This window comes from Salmo salar, chromosome 05 (genome assembly GCF_965601325.2).
Source record: "Salmo salar chromosome 05, fSalSal1, whole genome shotgun sequence".
NCBI lineage: Eukaryota > Metazoa > Chordata > Actinopteri > Salmoniformes > Salmonidae > Salmo > Salmo salar.
The window spans coordinates 79,696,092-79,714,416 of record NC_138295.1 but is presented as its reverse complement, the minus strand read 5'-3'; the positions used below and the strand labels follow the sequence as shown (position 1 = coordinate 79,714,416).

The following is an 18,325-nucleotide window of genomic DNA, read 5'->3' as shown; positions in this document are numbered from 1 at the left end:
TTTTTAGAAATGTTTGCAAATGAATTAAACTGAAATATATTTGCATAAGTGTTCAGACCCTTTGCGTCAATACTTTGTTGACGCACCATTGCCAGCAATTACAGCCTTGAGTTGTCTTCTGTATGACGCTACAAGCTGTATTTGGGGAGTTCGTCTTGTTCTCTGTAGATCCTTTCAAGCTCTGTCAGATTGGATGGGGAGCATCACTGCATAGCTATTTTGGATTCAAGTCTGGGCTCTGGCTGGGCTACTCCAGGACATTGAGACTTGTTCTGAAGCCACTCCTGGGTTGTCTTGGCTGTGTGCTTAGGGTTGTTGTCCTGTTGAAAGTGAACCTTCGCCCCAGTCTGAGGTCCTGAGCACTCTGGAGCAGGTTTTCATCAAGGATCTCTGTACTTTGCTACGTTTGTCTTTCCCTTGGTCCTGACTAGTCTCCCTGCCACTGAAAAACATCCCCACAGCATGATGCTGCCACCATACTTCACCATAGGGATGGTGCCAGGTTTTCTCCAGATGTGACGCTTGGCATTCAGGCCAAAGAGTTCAATCTTGGTTTCATCAGACCAGAGAATCTTGTTCCTCATGGTCAGTCCTTTAGCTGCATTTTAGCAAACTCCAAGCAGGTTGCCTTGTGCCTTTACTGAGGAGTGGGTTCCGTCTGGCCTCTACCATAAAGGCCTGATTGGTGGAGTGCTGCCGAGATGGTTGTCCGTCTGGAAGGTTCTCCACAGAGGAACTCTGTCAGTGACCATCGGGTTTTTGGTCACCTCCGACCAAGGCCCTTCTCCCCCGACTGCAGCCAGCTCTAGGAAGTATTGGTGGTTCCAAACTTCTTACTCTGACATTATATAGACTGGTATTCATGTCCAATCAATTTACCACAGGTGGACTCCAAACAAGTTGCAGAAACATCAAGGATGATCAATGGAAACAGGATGCACCAGAGCTCAATTTTGAGTCTCATAGCAAAGGGTCTGAATACTTGTGAATAAGGTATGCTTTTTTATTTGTAATAAATTTGCAAACATTTCTAAAAAACCTGTTTTCGCTTTGTCAATATGGGTTGTGTGTAGATTGAAGGGCAAAATGTATTTAATCAGAGTACTTTCCAAATGCACAGTATGGAAGATGTTCCTTCGATGTAAAACTGGAACTGTGCAGCACCCAGGGGATTTCATGAGTTGTATTTTATCTGAGCCAACAAAATAGGGAACTGAAAATAAACTCTCAGTGGTGTCATCTATGCTTCTCCAGCTGTGTGAGAAATGTTGCTGGCTCTCAAGTTGACCTTAAATCTACCATAAACGCAGTGAATTGACATACTAGCATAATTAAACAGTTTAATAAGAGTTTGAATCAAAACCAGGTCATTTGGGTAACATTTAATTAGTGACAAAAAACAAATATTGGTTTCAAAGTAATTTTTGGAATGAAAATTCCATTAAAAGAAATAAGGAATGTCAGAAGAGAAATGAAATGCTGTCCTGTTGCCTGATATACTGTTGCTGGTTTTCAAACATTGTCACAATGTTGCACAGTTTGAAATGCATTTAAATCAACCAGTAAGTGTAGAATGATTTGCTGCCATTGGTATTATAGAATATTAAAGGGTCTCTTATACCATGGGAGGTCTTGAAATTAAAGTTGGAATCATTCAATAACAATGGATATTGACTCATATCCAGTTTAGACTTGTCCAAATGTAACTGTTGATGACTGACTGGAGGGTATGGGGTTAACACTTCTCGAAGTCACTACGACTCAAGGATTCTCATTCCAGTGATGAGCTTAGTCCTAAAGTGCCATCTTTATAGAGTTTTAGGGACAATCTCAGATGACACCCTACCCCCATAGAGTCCACTACTTCCAACCAGATCCCCATGTGGCTCTGGTCAACAGTTGTCCATTATTTCTCAGTTGGTATAGCATGGCGCTTGCAACGCGAAGGTTTGGGTTTCAATTCCCACAGGGGACCAGTAGAAAAAAGTATGAAAATGTATGCACTCACTACTGTAAGTCGCTCTATAAGAGCGTCTGCTAAATGACAAATGTAAATATGAGTAGGTCGTCTTTTCTCACGCATTCCTTTTCAAGATGTCCTCCATCTGCTGGAAGCTGATACAGGTGAGTAGCACTCTGGTCCCCATATATGTCTTGCCATGTCGTTTCTGGGCCTGTGTGGCAAAATCCTCCGTTTTAAACTGAGCCACAGCCTCACCGATGCCATTGCCATCTTGATCACACAGAATGTAGATAAACTGTTCAGTCAGAGGAAGGTCGCAGAAAAATTCTTTTATTTCCATTTTCGTCACGTCTGACTGGAGGTTTCGTACATAAACACATGTCTGTGCTGTGGGAAACGGTCTCACCCTGGGTCTCCCAATCTGATGTTTCTCCTCGCTTCGCTCTGACACTGCTGGTGTTGTCTTGGGGTTGCCATGGTGTCTCCCAGTTGACAACATAGCTTGCATCTTCTCCTTGGTGACAGAGGAGACCTCTATGGCCTGGGAACCAACATGGCAGCCGTTTAGGTTCAAAGCATAAACGTAGTCTTCCCTTTGGTTGAATATTACAAACGCTGTATCTGTCCTCTCGCTATCCTTATACAGTAAGTGTAATATTTTGCTGTTGGCGATGTTCGGACAGCCAAACAATTCTTTTATCTCAGTCTTCGTTATTGTTTTGGATAGATTTTTGGCCATAATACAGTACTCCACGCTCGGTGAAAGGGACTCACAGGATCTGGGCCTCTTCGGTGACCGTGACAGCGACCTGTCCTCAGAGCGCCTCTTGGCCCAGGTCCTGTGTGTTTCTCTGTCAGGCTCATACAAGCTTTGTCTTTGGGTTCTATAGGAGGGCCTTTCCTGGTGCTGCATTTCCTTGGATTCTAATGAGGGTCCATCTCTCTGGATTGTATACGAGGGTATTTCTCTCTGGGTTGTGGGCCTATACAAGGGGTTTTCCAAGGGGTCATAAGAAGGTTTCTGACACTGCTGGATGGCATAGCTCCACATTTCCTCAGAGGCCCCACGGACCTCCACGCTGATGCGGCCCAGTTGCTGGTGGTTGAAGCTTAGAGCATCACATGCGTCCTGGGCATGCCCAAACTTTACAAGGCAGCCCTGTCTCACGCCCAGCTTCACATTAGCTATCACATTCTGGACCAACAGGCCTTTGAAGAAGTGGCAGATCTCCTGGCTGGTGACAGTCTTTGGCAGGCCAAAGAGCCTGACGTAGCCTGGCCTTGGCCTGTAAGCCTCTTCTGGTCTCCTTAGCTCACCCCCAGGCACAGCTGTGTTATCAGTCCTGAGCACAGGACCGACAGCTGCGCTATCGGCCCTGAGCACACAACCAACAGCTGGGCTATTAGCCCTGAGCACAGGACCAGGTGCTGCTGTCACTTTGTTGTGCTCTCCTGGCTGATTAGACTGCAGTCCTTGAATAACAGCAACAAGGCCGATCAGTAGGGCTGTGGCAGGGTCGGGCAAGGGCACTGCCGGGGGCAGCAAAGGCTTCTTCTCAGGTAACAGCGCTGGAAGGAGCTTCTCCCTCTGTAGTTTGGACTCCATTTTTCGTTGCAGTTCTGCGATGCTACTAATATGTAGGGTCACCGGAGACCCTTTAAGAAGAGTTCCAGAGCGCCTCATTGCGTGCTGGGCATCTCTCTCTGTAGTGAACACAATGAAAACTTCACCAAGGTGTCCTCCTATAATATATACACCACCTTCTGGGATGTATAAGTTGGTAAAGAATCTGCGTATGTCTTCAGTCCCGGCCTCAATACTCAGACCCTGCAACCGAAGTACTATGGTCATATTTAACTCCTTTTATCTGGCAACCAGAGATCTGGAAACAGATACAAAAAAAAAATCTGTCTTTAACATGAAGCTGAAATCGAGTTATTTAATACATTAAGAACAGCAACAAAAGGATAAACATTTAAATGGGCACATTCATTTTTACTTATATTAGGAACATCCAAATTTCCATAGAAATTAAACACGTTAATTAAGTAACCAACAACACAACTGATGAACGCTGGCACGCGGTACATTATTATGATGAACACCTGGTTGGCTAGCTAGTTAGCCCGGAGGCACAGTTGCTGTGAAATGAGACTAGCTAGCCTGCCCTGTAAGACGAAACATTTAAGAATATTTCAGTTAAAAAGGTAGACAGCTCAACTCCTCAAATTACTTACCAGATGAAAACCATAACAACTCTGGCTCCTCTGTATTTTAACCTTTATATCGTAATTTTATGTGATGATGATAGGTCGAAACGTTGTCCCTTTACGAGCCCGACCACATTAACTGTGCACGAGCTGCCACGTGCGCGCATTTTATGGGGAAGTAGGGAGGCGCGAGAAGAGTGGCGCGAGCACACGCCCCAAAAGACAGAAGGGGTTGTGGGTAAAATAACAGGAAGTCAGTTTCTCTACCATGGCAACTGGGAAGTTACTTGTGTGCGGATTGGCACTATTTCTAACAATAAAATCAAACCTACTTCACTCCCAGCAGTTTACGATTTCGTTTCAGCGTCCTTCAGACTGCGGCGTGGAACAGTTCTACGACATCTCCAGTCAGTCCTGTGTGAAATGCGGTCCGAACCAGAGTTCGAGTGCAACTGGTGCGTTTATCAGTGGTGTTGCTGGTTATACTGTGACTAACGGGCTACCTAATTAGCAGTACGCTAATCGACTCCAGTCCCGGTTTGTTGTAGAGTCAATCGCATTGTTTAAAACGTTACGTGTAAGAATAGAACAGGCTCAACCATCTTTGCTAAATAGTACTTAAATACAGCAGTAGCAAATAATATGGGAGGAATGTATTGCAGTAAACCACCTGGCTAGCTAGCTGGTTAGAATTGGATAATATTTTATTTTTATTTTATTTCACCTTTATTTAACCAGGTAGGCAAGTTGAGAACAAGTTCTCATTTACAATTGCGACCTGGCCAAGATAAAGCAAAGCAGTTCGACACATACAACAACACAGAGTTACACATGGAGTAAAACAACATACAATCAATGATACAGTATACAAAAATAAGACTATATACAATGTGAGCAAATTATGTGAGATAAGGGAGGTAAAGGCAAAAAAATAAAGTAAATAAAGTATAGCAAGAAAAACACTGGAATGGTAGATTTGTAGTTTGAAGAAAGTTCAGAGATAAAATATAAATAATATGGTGCAAAGGAGCAAAATAAATATATACAGTAGGGAAGAGGTAGTAGTTTGGGCTAAATTATAGATGGGCTATGTACAGGTGCAGTGATCTGTGAGCTGCTCTGACAGCTGGTGCTTAAAGCTAGTGAGGGAGATAAGTGTTTCCAGTTAATAATAATAATAATAATAATGCAGCTAATATAGTTTAAACTGGCCTTCTAGTTGCATTGTCCTATATGTAGACTATGTTAGCTGGTTCATCAGTCAATAAGATTACTACAGGTATTGTTTGCTGAGAGAACGGGCATTGATGGTTTACAACGTAACCTACAGCTGTGTCTACTGTTATAATCTCTTGTGTTAACCAATTACCCTCTCCTTCTTCATCAGGTCTGTCTTGTGAATGTGTGACTGGGTTCAGAGTTCTCGCCACCAACGGAGCTTCCATCACCTGTCAGCAGTGTCCACTAGAAAAACCGGTATGTTCTTATTCCGTACTGCTAGACAGTGCATCACACCATATAATGCATTTCAAAATCCGCTATTTCAATTTACTTATCATTCACTGACCAGTTTAAAGGTCTCAGTCAATACAGATTGTCCTGGGAAGTGTGCTGAACACAGGAGGTTGGTGGCACTGTAGTTGGGGAGGACAGCTCATGGTAATGGCTGGAGCGGAGTAAGTGGAATGGTATCAAATACGTCAAACACATGGTTTTTATGTGTTTAATGCCATTCCATTGCTACGTTCCAGCCATTATTATGAGCTGTTCTCCCCTCAGCAGCCTCCACTGGTGCTGAACTGCATGTGTTGTTCTGCCTGTCTCCTGTAGGCAGTAACAGAGGATGGCTATGGGTGTATCCTCTGTCCGGGCAGTCTGACTGAGCAGGGAACCTGTCAGTGCCCGTCTGGGAGTATACTGGGTGAGACAGCAGCTGGAGGAGCCACGTCTATAGGGGATGTGATGGTGTTTATGGTGCGGTGCTATGTGATGCTAATGCTGTATTGTTGTACTGTAGTGGAGCGGGATGTCCAGGGGAACCCTCTGGAAGAGGCCAGGTGTGAGGTGTGTAACGGAGCTGAACCTGCCCTCTCAGCCCCTGACAGCTACGGAGACAGGTACCAGACACAGCCAAGTCTTCCTGCAGAACAACTGATATTTCTGCTCTAAACTCTCAGATGGCATGACTTGTTAAGATTCTGCTGATTGAACCGTTTACTGTCTGTCTGTCTGTCTGTCTGTCTCTGTCTCTGTTCTGTCTGTCTGACTCTGTCTCTGTCTGACTCTGTCTGTCTCTGTCTGACTCTGTCTCTGTCTGACTGTCTCTGTCTGAGTCTGTCTCTGTCTCTGTCTGTCTCTGTCTGTCTCTGTCTCTGTCTGACTCTGTCTGTCTCTGTCTCTGTCTGACTCTGTCTCTGTCTGACTCTGTCTGTCTCTGTCTCTGTCTGTCTCTGTCTGTCTCTGTCTATGTCTGTCTCTGTCTCTGTCTGAGTCTGACTCTGTCTCTGTCTGACTCTGTCTGAGTCTGTCTCTGTCTGAGTCTGTCTCTGTCTGAGTCTGTCTCTGTCTCTGTCTGTCTCTGTCTCTGTCTGTCTCTGTCTGACTCTGTCTCTGTCTGACTCTGTCTCTGTCTGACTCTGTCTGTCTCTGTCTCTGTCTGACTCTGTCTCTGTCTGTCTCTGTCTCTGTCTGACTCTGTCTCTGTCTGACTCTGTCTCTGTCTGTCTCTGTCTCTGTCTGTCTCTGTCTGACTCTGTCTCTGTCTGTCTCTGTCTCTGTCTGACTCTGTCTGACTCTGTCTCTGTCTGTCTCTGTCTCTGTCTGTCTCTGTCTCTGTCTGACTCTGTCTCTGTCTGACTCTGTCTCTGTCTGTCTCTGTCTCTGTCTGAGTCTGCTCTCTTGTCTCTGCCAGGTGTCAGAGATGCCAGGCTTCCCTCATCAACACCTCTCAGTCCTGTATGTGTGGTTCCAACATCCTGGTGAGCCCACCCTCTATAATACGCGTGTGTGTCATGTATGGGTTTAAAATGAAATACAAGTCTAGAGCATCTGTGAATCATATGTCGTCTTTCTTTACAGGCTGGAGGTTTGTGTTTCCCTCCCAACAACCTCCCTACAGCTGTGAACCCAAACGTCAACTATGCCGAGCTAGTAAGTCAACACAACAGGGCCCAGTTTTTCAAATGTTATCTATCTGGATTTTGTCTATCGGATAAGATTAAATGCATAGAAATAGAACGAATAATTTACTTGAATGGGGTATTCCGTTGTATTCATTCTATTTCTCTGTTTTAATCCTATCCGATAGGCAAATCCAGGTAGATACTGTAATTTTTGAAAAACTGGGCCCAGAGCATCAGTGAGCCTGCTGTAATTATGTGACTGTGGAGTTATAGTAATACTGTAACACTGTTTGGTATGTTCCCCCTGTAGTCCCTTCCTGTGCAATCGGCATGGTTCTCCACAAACCTCTACTCTTCAGCAGCTGCCTGCTTGGTAAAATATACAATCTTTCAAATACCTGTTTACCTTTCTGTCCCTGGACGATCTATGTGCACTTGTCCGTGTTTGTGGTGTGTGTCCTGCATGTGTTCTCTGACCTGACCGTGTTGGTATGTGTGCGTTGTACAGGTGTATACTAACCTGACAGCATGCCAGGCATTGGGGAACATGTGTGTGATGAACATGCACTCCTTCAGCAGCGTGGCCAACGATGCCTGTGGTCTCTACAACACCATCTTCAGAGCTACCGCAGCCCTGGGATCTACACAGGACATATCCTACTGGTAAACCTCGAACCCTTTTCCTGACCCCTGACTTATAACCCCTAAAACATCTTCTGAAGATCTACTCTTGCTCTGGAGTCTCTAACCACTGTTTTCAACCAATGATGTAAAATCTGGAGTAGATCAGTCAATGGAACTGTCCATTCCTGCCCCTGTGGCTTTAGGAGAGCCAATCTCCCATGGCTTTACTACGGGGACCAGCCGGGTCTGGCCAACCGCGTGCTGCAGACAGAGCCACTTCCCACTGGATTCAGCTTCAAGGGACGCAACAGGGTCCGTAACACACACATTGACCCAACACTAATACCATAACACCTATGATGATCACTCCGATTCTACGTGCGTTGTCTCTCTTTCTCAGAATACAGACATCAACCTAGTGGCTGCTGTCTACAATGCCAGAGGAGACTTCCTCCAATGGGAGAAAGTGGGAGGAAACAATTTGCAGGTAAAACAGGAAGTTAATCTTGAGCCTGCCTAGTGAAGGCTAGTCTTGCATTGCCACACTTTGCAGTCTCATAATGACTCCCATTCATATTGACCTTCAAGCTGAGCTGTCTACTGTAGTAATATTTGTAACGACCTGAGGTTGGGAGCAGAGCCCTGAGTGACACACAAGCCTAAAGGTGGTCTTCTTTCCATCACACTGTTGGTTCCAGTGTTGAGACGCCAGTGTTTCATGATACAGCTCAGTCATAGATCAGTCGTTATCATTATTAGTTTTGACATGAGGAAAGTGACTGTCTCCTCTCCCAGCTCTGTCCAGACACCGCCAGGAGACAGGAGGCAGCTTACACCTTTGGCACGGCCTACCAGGACACTGTGAGTTTCTACCTCTATCCAGTGCTTGACTTGGACTGAAATAGGTGCTGGTACTCATTTTGGGTGCCGCTACTGTTTATATTTAGGTGCAGGAGCTCCACAATACTTTTGAGATAATATTCTATAAGAGGAACAGGAGCCCAAGCAGTAGAACATTTGAGATGCTGATAGCCCTGTCTCTATCTCGTCAACATGTGCTGTAGTGTTTTCTCATGGTGACAGTTGTTTTGTGTTCTCACTTAGCGTCTATTCTGTTACATCTGTGTGTGTAGTGTGTTCTCTCCGTAGCAGACCTGTTGCGTGTTTATGCTGAGCCTTTATTCTACGATGTGTTTGTGGATCTGAGCCGAGGAGAGGACAGGAGACTGCTCCCCCTCCCCACACGCAACCTCAACCAAGAATACAACAGGAAGTTCATCAACCGGGGTGAATGTGGGAGGGGGTACATTTGTTTTAAATCCTTTCTCCCTCAACAAGTATCTTGAATAACTGGTGTGTGTGTGTGTGTGTGTGTGTGTGTGTGTGTGTGTGTGTGTGTGTGTGTGTGTGTGTGTGTGTGTGTGTGTGTGTGTGTGTGTGTGTGTGTGTGTGTGTGTGTGTGTGTGTGTGTGTGTGTGTGTGTGTGTGTGTGTGTGTGTAGGTAACTTGAACGACTGGTACCTATCGAGACGTGTGTTACTGGTGGACACTCTGAGTGGGAGAGAGAAGAGCCTCGGCTCTCTGCCAAAAGTCATACGCATCGCAAGCAGCATCAGGATTGGGTGAGTTGCACACACAAACACACATCCATGTAGGACTACACGCATTCATCAATGTTAGCAGGGTGTGAAAACGTGTGTGTGTATTTGTGACATAGGTTTCAGCTGGTGCCAGGGACTCAGAAGGGACAGGTGTACCCTCCTCTCCTCTCTGTGACCTACTCAGACGTCGTCATCACTGCCCCAAACACACAGACTGTCTCTGTGAGTAACACATCACACACGCCTATCACAGCACACACACACATCCCTGATCCCACTGTAACTTCTGAGTGTTCTAGGTGTCGTTTGCTGTGGAATATGAGATGGACCAGACTGAGGCTCACATGAAGACTGATGTGAGTAACCAGGGGGCAGAGAACGAGAAGGGTAATGCTGTTGCGATTGCATGCATAGTGAAGACCATAATGATTAGTGTGTGTGTGTGTGTGTGTGTGTGTGTGTGTGTGTGTGTGTGTGTGTGTGTGTGTGTGTGTGTGTGTGTGTGTGTGTGTGTGTGTAGATCGCCCTGGGTGTGTTGGGTGGCGTTTCTGTTCTGTATTCCCTGGTGAAGACAGCCAGCTGGAAGAGGAGGATTGGCTCTCCTCTCATTGACATGGAGGTACCTGACCTTAACCTGTAACCCCTGACTTCTAACCATTAACCTTTAAACACCCAAATGCATTTATTTAAATGTAGAATTCCATTGATTGTATGTTTGTCATATATTTTCCCTGATCTCTCTCTCTCTCTCTGCCTCTCCCTCTCTATTTTTCTCTGTCTCTCACCCCTCTCTTTTTCTTGCTCTCAGACCGTATTGAAGTTCCTGTTGTTTTACGCTGGTGATCTGGCTAACGTCTTCTTCTTCATCACCGTGGGAACAGGCCTGTACTGGCTCATCTTCTATAAGGTAGACGGAGACCCCCGCAGACAGACACACACCACAGCCCCCCCCACACCACAGCCCCCACCACACCACAGCCCCCACCACACCACAGCCCCCCCACCACACCACAGCCCCCCCCACACCACAGCCCCCCCCCACAGCCCCCCCACACCACAGCCCCCCACACCACAGCCCCCACCACACCACAGCCCCCCCCACACCACAGCCCCCCCCACACCACAGCCCCCCCCCACCACAGCCCCCCCACACCACAGCCCCCCCACACCACAGCCCCCCCCACACCACAGCCCCCCCACACCACAGCCCCCCCCCACACCACAGCCCCCCCACACCACAGCCCCCCCCACACCGCAGCCCCCCCCACACCACAGCCCCCCCACACCACAGCCCCCCCCCACACCACAGCCCCCACCACACCACAGCCCCCACCACACCACAGCCCCCCCCACACCGCAGCCCCCCCCACACCGCAGCCCCCCCCCACACCACAGCCCCCCCCCCACACCACAGCCCCCACCACACCACAGCCCCCCCACACACACACTAACAGACCTTTCCCTCTCTTGTACACCTTTAGCTCTGACCTCTGGTCTTTACTCCTGTTTATACCGATTCTGATTTTATTCAAGGTTTTTCTCTTCTTTCTTCTCCTGGGTTGCACACTCAGACGGTGGAGGCAAGTCTTTCTCTTCTCCTCCCCTCCTCCTTTCCTCTCCCCCTCCCACACAAGAACATTAAACATGCAAACGTGTGTGTGTATGTGTGTCTAGGCCCAGCATTTTGTGTCAGTGCTGCTACCGTTACCAGGTCTGCAGGAGGAGAGGTTTGTGGCGTATGTGGGCTGTGCCTTCGCTCTCAAGGTGAGGCCATCCCACCCGGTTGACAGCTTGTGTTATGTGTATGCTAATATTTGTCCAAAAATGTGGTATTCAAAGTCGGGGAGCGACCCCTAGTGTGGGCGTGGGGGAATTGCAGTGGGGTCGCCGCCGTAAAAAAAAAAAGTATTATATATATATTTTTTTAAAGGGGTCGGGGGGATTACAGTACAGATTATTTGAAAAATGAAATGTGATTTAGTAAATTATTTATATTGGTTCTCCTAATTTTGTAAGAGATAAAAATGAATTGAGTGTTATTTGTTGATGTAAAATGTCCATTTACAGATGTTTAAGGTTGTGTTAGTATATAAATTGGTTCAAACCAACTAAGGCATAGAAGATGATAATAAGAGCGAGAACAGGTTCTCACCACTGGTGGGGGGATAACATGCTGTAACGTCCTCAAACATGTGCATGAACATCTAGTTCCAAAATTCTAATACTTTTCTGTTTTGTGTGCCAACGCTAAGGATACCGCTTTGTGGCACACCCATAGGAAAACTGTCAGGAAAATAGAGCTGGTGTTAATATAGATGAATCTGTTGAAACTTGCAGTCCAACTCCTCTGACTATCATCGTTAGGATGCCAAGGATCCTAATTATCTATTCATTCATGAAACAAATCTTATGGAGAATAAACTATATTTTTCTGACAGTTTTTCCCAAGGTGCCAATGGCATAATAGAAGATCTGAATGCCTCGTCAATCCACACCTAGGAACACCACATGACTTAACGCACACACCCAAACCCACACACAGATTCTGACCCAACGTTCGGAACATAACATTAACATAAACATGCACAGTCAAAGAATAACCCTTGTGTTTTACGGGGAAAACACTGCAGCTGAGCAGTCAGTTGTTCATGGATCTGTACTACTTCACAACTCTGTTCTCTTCCCTGAAGCACATGCCGATTTGGACAGTGAGAGGTTTTGCTGAGGAAGTGATTTTCCCACTTTCCTGTGGTAACCTTGTGTTGGAGCCTCCTAATCCTAATAATAAAGTTGGGGGGGAAAAGGAACAGATTTGCCTTTTTCATCCTATTCATCGAATAGCGATGGAATTATTGGCCGATATCGGTCATTAGATTTGGGGTGGAGTCACGAGAAATTCTGCCGATAGAAATGGGATCCCTGCTGAAAAAGTTTGAATACCACTGGTCTAAATGGTCTTCCTGTCCTCCAGACTGTGCAGTTTCTCCATAAGCTGATCCAGCAGTTGTCAGTGGATATCTTCTTCATCGACTGGGAGAGACCGCGTGGCAAAGCCAACAAGACCATCCAGGGTACGTAGTCAAAAAACACCTTTCCCCTTTTCTCTGAAAGTTGTTTTACCCCTCTGTCTCTCTGAATTACAAGTGACCATGATTTGGGTTGTTGTCAGGCAATGGCATCGGTGAGGCGAAGCACGACCCTTCTCCTGTCAGCATCTGGAGGACCTACTTTGTGGCCAACGAGTGGAATGAGATTCAGACCATACGCAAGATCAGCCCCACCTTCCAGATCATGGCTGTGCTTTTCCTACTGGAGGTACACACACGTCTTCTTTCTCTGTCTCCTTGTCTCTCTCTGTCTCCTTGTCTGTCTCCTTGTCTGTCCCTCTCTCTGTCTCTCTCTCTCCCTCTCTCCCTCTGTCTCTCTCTGTGACTCTTTCCCATCAGAGAAATGTCAGCAATCTCCCCTGATACATTTCAAATCACTTTCTTAACGCTCTCTCATTGACTCTGTTGCTCTCTCTTTCTCTCTCCCTGTGTATCTAGGTGGTTGGCTTCTCCAGTCTGGCCCTTAGGGACCCCTGGTCAGATCTCCAGCGCCCCCCTCAGTCCTACTCCCCTCCCTACAGTCTGACGCTGCGCTATGGCCTGGCCGCCACACTCTGGCTCTGCATTGGACTGCTGCAGGTAGGTACACCCCTATGAACTGCAGACGTTGGTCGGACCTGTTACCAGAGTGGGTCTCTGGACAGGCTTTCTCACTCTGTCTTTCTCTCTGCAGATCATTTTCTTCACTGCGTTCCATGAGCGTTTTGTGGAGGATAAGATCCGTCAGTTTGTGGACCTATGCTCCATCAGCAACGTGAGTATCACTCTCACCAGCATGTACAGTGTGTGTGTGTGTGTCTCAGCTGCCGTGCACATTTTGTAAAAGTGAGATGGGCTGATGATGAACTGCTGCTGTTTTAATGCGATCAGTCATTTAAAGAACATTTTTCTTCTGTCTTAGATCTCGGTGCTGCTGCTGTCCCACAGGTGTTTTGGTTACTACATCCACGGGCGCTCCGTCCACGGCCACGCTGACACCAACATGGAGGAGATGAACATCAACCTCAAGAGAGAGGCCGTATGTTCACACAGAGAGACAGACAGAGAGAGAGAGAGGGTGTGGAATTGGGATGTGTGCTTGTGTGTATTTCGTTCCGATATAAAAAGCTATTCAACCCTTTCTCCCTCTCTCTCCCTGTAGGAGTCTCTGTGTGGTCAGAGAGGTCTCCTTCCCAACACAGACACTCAGACCTTCCAGATCTCCATCACCAGCCGCCTACGCCTGCAGTACGACCGCATCCTGGAGCCCCTCAGCAGGGTGGGGCTGTGTGTGTGTCTGTGTGTTTGAGATCATCATAATCAACAGGAAAGATATTCATGTCTGTTCTATGTAATGTGTTTCTATCAGAATATTCTGTTACGTTGTAGCACTTTGAACGTGCCTCTGTCTGAAGCTTTTAAAAATGTAGTTTTCATATTATTTCAGGTTACAACACATTTCATGATTTGCAATTTCAGATTACTTCGTAGAGTTCAATGGGTCAGGTACACTCAAGGGCATGGAAATGTTTACCTTGTTCAAAGGTATATCTGTGTTTGTCTCTAACAGAGAAATGGACCGTCGCGGTTGGTGGACGCAGCCTCGGGTCACCCCTTTGACCGGAGCACCAAAGCCTACCACACCATGAACCGTTTCCTAGGATCTGTCATAGACCATGTAAGATATAAACATACCATGAACCGTTTCCTAGGATCTGTCATAGACCATGTAAGATATCAACACACCATGAACCATTTCCTAGGATCTGTCATAGACCATGTAAGATATAAACATACCACACACCATGAACCGTTTCCTAGGATCTGTCATAGACCATGTAAGATGTCAACATACCATGAACCGTTTCCTAGGATCTGTCATAGACCATGTAAGATATCAACATACCACACACCATGAACCGTTTCCTAGGATCTGTCATAGACCATGTAAGATATCAACATACCATGAACCGTTTCCTAGGATCTGTCATAGACCATGTAAGATATCAACATACCATGAACCGTTTCCTAGGATCTGTCATAGACCATGTAAGATATCAACATACCATGAACCGTTTCCTAGGATCTGTCATAGACCATGTAAGATATCAACATACCACATACCATGAACCGTTTCCTAGGATCTGTCATAGACCATGTAAGATATCAACACACCATGAACCATTTCCTAGGATCTGTCATAGACCATGTAAGATATCAACATACCATGAACCGTTTCCTAGGATCTGTCATAGACCATGTAAGATATCAACATACCATGAACCGTTTCCTAGGATCTGTCATAGACCATGTAAGATATCAACATACCATGAACCGTTTCCTAGGATCTGTCATAGACCATGTAAGATATCAACATACCACACACCATGAACCGTTTCCTAGGATCTGTCATAGACCATGTAAGATATCAACATACCACACACCATGAACCGTTTCCTAGGATCTGTCATAGACCATGTAAGATATAAACATACCATGAACCGTTTCCTAGGATCTGTCATAGACCATGTAAGATATCAACATACCAAACACACACAACACACCATGAGTCACTTCCTGGGATCTGTTCTAATCATTTTCACACACACACACCCTTACCTGATGTTATGTTGTATTCTCTGTAGGCCCATCGGTTAAACACACACACCCTTACCTGATGTTATGTTGTATTCTCTGTAGGCCCATCGGTTAAACACACACACCCTTACCTGATGTTATGTTGTATTCTCTGTAGGCCCATCGGTTACCCCCCCTCCGATGTTATGTTGTATTCTCTGTAGGCCCATCGGTTAAACACACACACCCTTACCTGATGTTATGTTGTATTCTCTGTAGGCCCCGGCCCCCCACCTGGGGCCGGCCCTCGGTAAACACACACACCCTTACCTGATGTTATGTTGTATTCTCTGTAGGCCCATCGGTTAAACACACACCCTTACCTGATGTTATGTTGTATTCTCTGTAGGCCCATCGGTTAAACACACACACCCTTACCTGATGTTATGTTGTATTCTCTGTAGGCCCATCGGGACATGGAATATGTTGTGAGAGACAAACTGTTTTTTGAGAGAGTCATAGGGATGGAGTTCATGGAGCCTATGGACAAGAGCATCTTCTACAACGGTTATGCTGCAACCTTCCCTCACTGCTTTTTCAATCTTGGTTTCAATAGTTTATATGTATATACAGTACCAGTCAAAAGTTTGGACACACCTACTCATTCAAGGGATTTTCTTTATTTTGACTATTTTCTACATTGTAGAATAATAGTGAAGACATCAAAACTATGAAATAACACATATTGAATCATGTACTAACCACAAAAGTGTTAAACAAATCAAAATATATTTTATATTTGAGATTCTTCAAAGTAGCCACCCTTTGCCTTGACAGCTTTGTACACTCTTGGCATTCTCTCAACCAGCTTCATGAGGTAGTCACCTGGAATGCATTTCAATTAACAGGTGTGCCTTGTTAAAAGTTAATTTGTGGAATTCCTTTCCTTAATGCGCTTGAGCAAATAATTTGTGTTGTGACAAGGTAGGGGTGGTGTACAGACGATAGCCCTATTTGGTAAAAGACCAAGTCCATATTATGGCAAGAACAGCTCAAATAAGCAAAGAGAAACGACAGTCCATCATTACTTTAAGACATGCAGGTCAGTCAATCCGAAAATTGTTGCAGAAACCATTAAGCGCGATGATGAAACTGGCTCTCACGAGGACCACCTCAGGAAAGGAAGACCCAGAGTTACCTCTGCTGCAGAGGAGAAGTTAATTAGAGGTACCAGCCTCAGAAATTGCAGCCCAAATAAATGCTTGACAGAGTTCAAGTAACAAACACATCTCAACATCAACTGTTCAGAGGAGACCGCGTGAATCAGGCCTTCATGGTCGAATTGCTGCAAAGAAACCACTACTAAAGGACACAAATAATAATAAGAAGAGACTTGCTTGGGCCAAGAAACACGAGCAATGGACATTAGACCGGTGGAAATCTGTCCTTTGGTCTGATGAGTCCAAATCTGAGATTTTTGGTTCCAATCGCCGTGTCTTTGTGAGACGCATAGTAGGTGAACAGATGATCTCCGCATGTGTGGTTCCCACCGTGAAGCACACCTGTTGTTTCTCTTTGCTTATTTGAGCTGTTCTTGCCATAATATGGACTTGGTCTTTTATCGAATAGGGCTATCTTCTGTATACCACCCCTACCTTGTCACAACACAACTGATTGGCTCAAACGCATTAAGAAGGAAATAAATTCCACAAATACATTTTTAACAAGGCACACCTGTTAATTGAAATGCAATCCAGGTGACTACCTCATGAAGCTGGTTGAGAGAATGCCAAGAGTGTGCAAAGCTGTCATCAAGGCAAAGGGTGGCTACTTTGAAGAATCTCAAATATAAAATATATTTTGATTTGTTTAACACTTTTTTGGTTACTACGTGATTCCATATGTGTTATTTCATAGTTTTGATGTCTTCACTATTATTCTACAATGTAGAATTTTTTTTAAATAAAGTAAAACCCTTGAATGAGTAGGTGTCAACTTTTGACTGGTTCTGTATATATCTCAAAACATGGCAGATACAACAGTAATACGCTGTCTATATTACTACATTACACACACTGTGTGGGCTGCAGATAAATGGTGGTGTGGTCTGTGTGAACAAGCCTCTACAGCTGTATGACCTCTGAAATATGTCTTTATTCAACTCTGACAGATGAGTCCCATTCATTCAGTGACGTGCTGTTCTATGGGAACGAAGCCACTCTGTTGATCTTTGACACGCTCTTCTTCTGTGTGGTCGACCTGGGAGCACAGAGCTTCATACTGGCAGGCGTACTCACATACTTCCAGCAAATGGTCAGTATTGTGGGTGTACTTGTCTTTGTTTGTTTGTGTTAGTTGTATAACAGCAAAAAATAACATTTGATTTATTTTCTATTCTAGATCTTTCGGTTAATCCGTAACGGTATTGGGCGGAGAAACCTGGCCAACAAAACATTGGTGGACCAGAGGTTCCTTATCTAGTTTCTGCTGTCAGAATGGTGAAAGTATAGACCAGGCGCAGGTCATTCTAGTCCTCGGGGGCCTGATTGGTGTCACAGTTTTGCCCCAGCTAACACACCTGACTCCAGCTAACTAATCATGATCTTCAGTTTACAATGACATTTGATCAATCAGCTGTGTTTGCTTGAGATGGAGAAAAAGTGTGACGAGGTCCAGAGCCTGCTAGTTTTCTGTTCTACCTGATCATTAATTACACCCACCTGGTGTCCCAGCTCTAAATCTGGAAAAAAGCAGTGGAGCTGGTCCAGAGATGAGCTTGAGTGGTATAGACTATAGTATGTCATGTCCTGTTAGCATGTAACAGCCTTGGTAGCTGTGTGACTAGCACGGTTTAATTGTTTTGTTTACAGCTTTGGCAGCTTCTTTTTTTTGGACAAATGCTTTTCTACTTGTTTAGACATTTATTTTGTACATGTTCTTCACAGGGTTGATGATGTACATTTTGTAATTCAGTTTTTCTTTGTGATATGTTTTTAAAAATTAAAACAATGTGTCTGATTTCATATTGTCTCTTCATTCGCCTCCTCTGTTATTGGCCCTGTAGAGAGAGAAGATGGAGGGAGGTGAAGGTAGAAGAGAGAAGGATTGTGGTACTTAAAACCATCCACACATTAGCTATTG

General features: G+C 45.3%; 2 protein-coding genes across 2 annotated transcripts; one reads left to right on the top strand and one right to left on the bottom strand.

Moving 5' to 3' along the window:
- Window positions 1–1,826: 1,826 nt before the first annotated feature.
- rbm12ba (RNA binding motif protein 12Ba) lies at window positions 1,827–4,334 on the bottom strand. Its single transcript, XM_014201948.3, has 2 exons — window positions 4,202–4,334; window positions 1,827–3,846 (listed from the first exon to the last, which is right to left on the bottom strand). Exon 2 carries the CDS (start codon window positions 3,813–3,815, stop codon window positions 2,076–2,078), a length of 1,740 nt encoding a protein of 579 aa, XP_014057423.3. The 5' UTR covers window positions 3,816–3,846; window positions 4,202–4,334; the 3' UTR covers window positions 1,827–2,075.
- Window positions 4,335–4,407: 73 nt separating this feature from the next.
- tmem67 (transmembrane protein 67) lies at window positions 4,408–18,207 on the top strand. The gene is made up of 28 exons (XM_045712861.2): window positions 4,408–4,629; window positions 5,562–5,650; window positions 6,005–6,095; window positions 6,192–6,291; window positions 7,086–7,152; window positions 7,253–7,324; window positions 7,607–7,669; window positions 7,805–7,959; window positions 8,124–8,232; window positions 8,321–8,407; window positions 8,716–8,781; window positions 9,054–9,207; window positions 9,422–9,542; window positions 9,638–9,743; window positions 9,821–9,877; window positions 10,042–10,140; window positions 10,330–10,428; window positions 11,196–11,285; window positions 12,493–12,592; window positions 12,691–12,836; window positions 13,067–13,207; window positions 13,302–13,382; window positions 13,530–13,646; window positions 13,770–13,886; window positions 14,178–14,285; window positions 15,649–15,751; window positions 17,355–17,497; window positions 17,585–18,207. Exons 1-28 carry the CDS (start codon window positions 4,443–4,445, stop codon window positions 17,663–17,665), a joined length of 2,949 nt encoding a protein of 982 aa, XP_045568817.2. The 5' UTR covers window positions 4,408–4,442; the 3' UTR covers window positions 17,666–18,207.
- Window positions 18,208–18,325: the final 118 nt, after the last annotated feature.

Coding starts and splice junctions, on each gene's coding strand:
- rbm12ba (XM_014201948.3), bottom strand. CDS start 3,815: ATGACCATAGTACTTCGGTTGCAGGGTCTGAGTATTGAGGCCGGGACT.
- tmem67 (XM_045712861.2), top strand. CDS start 4,443: ATGGCAACTGGGAAGTTACTTGTGTGCGGATTGGCACTATTTCTAACA. Junction 5,651..6,004: donor AGTGTCCACTAGAAAAACCG/GTATGTTCTTAT, acceptor TGTCTCCTGTAG/GCAGTAACAGAGGATGGCTA. Junction 10,141..10,329: donor CTCCTCTCATTGACATGGAG/GTACCTGACCTT, acceptor TCTTGCTCTCAG/ACCGTATTGAAGTTCCTGTT.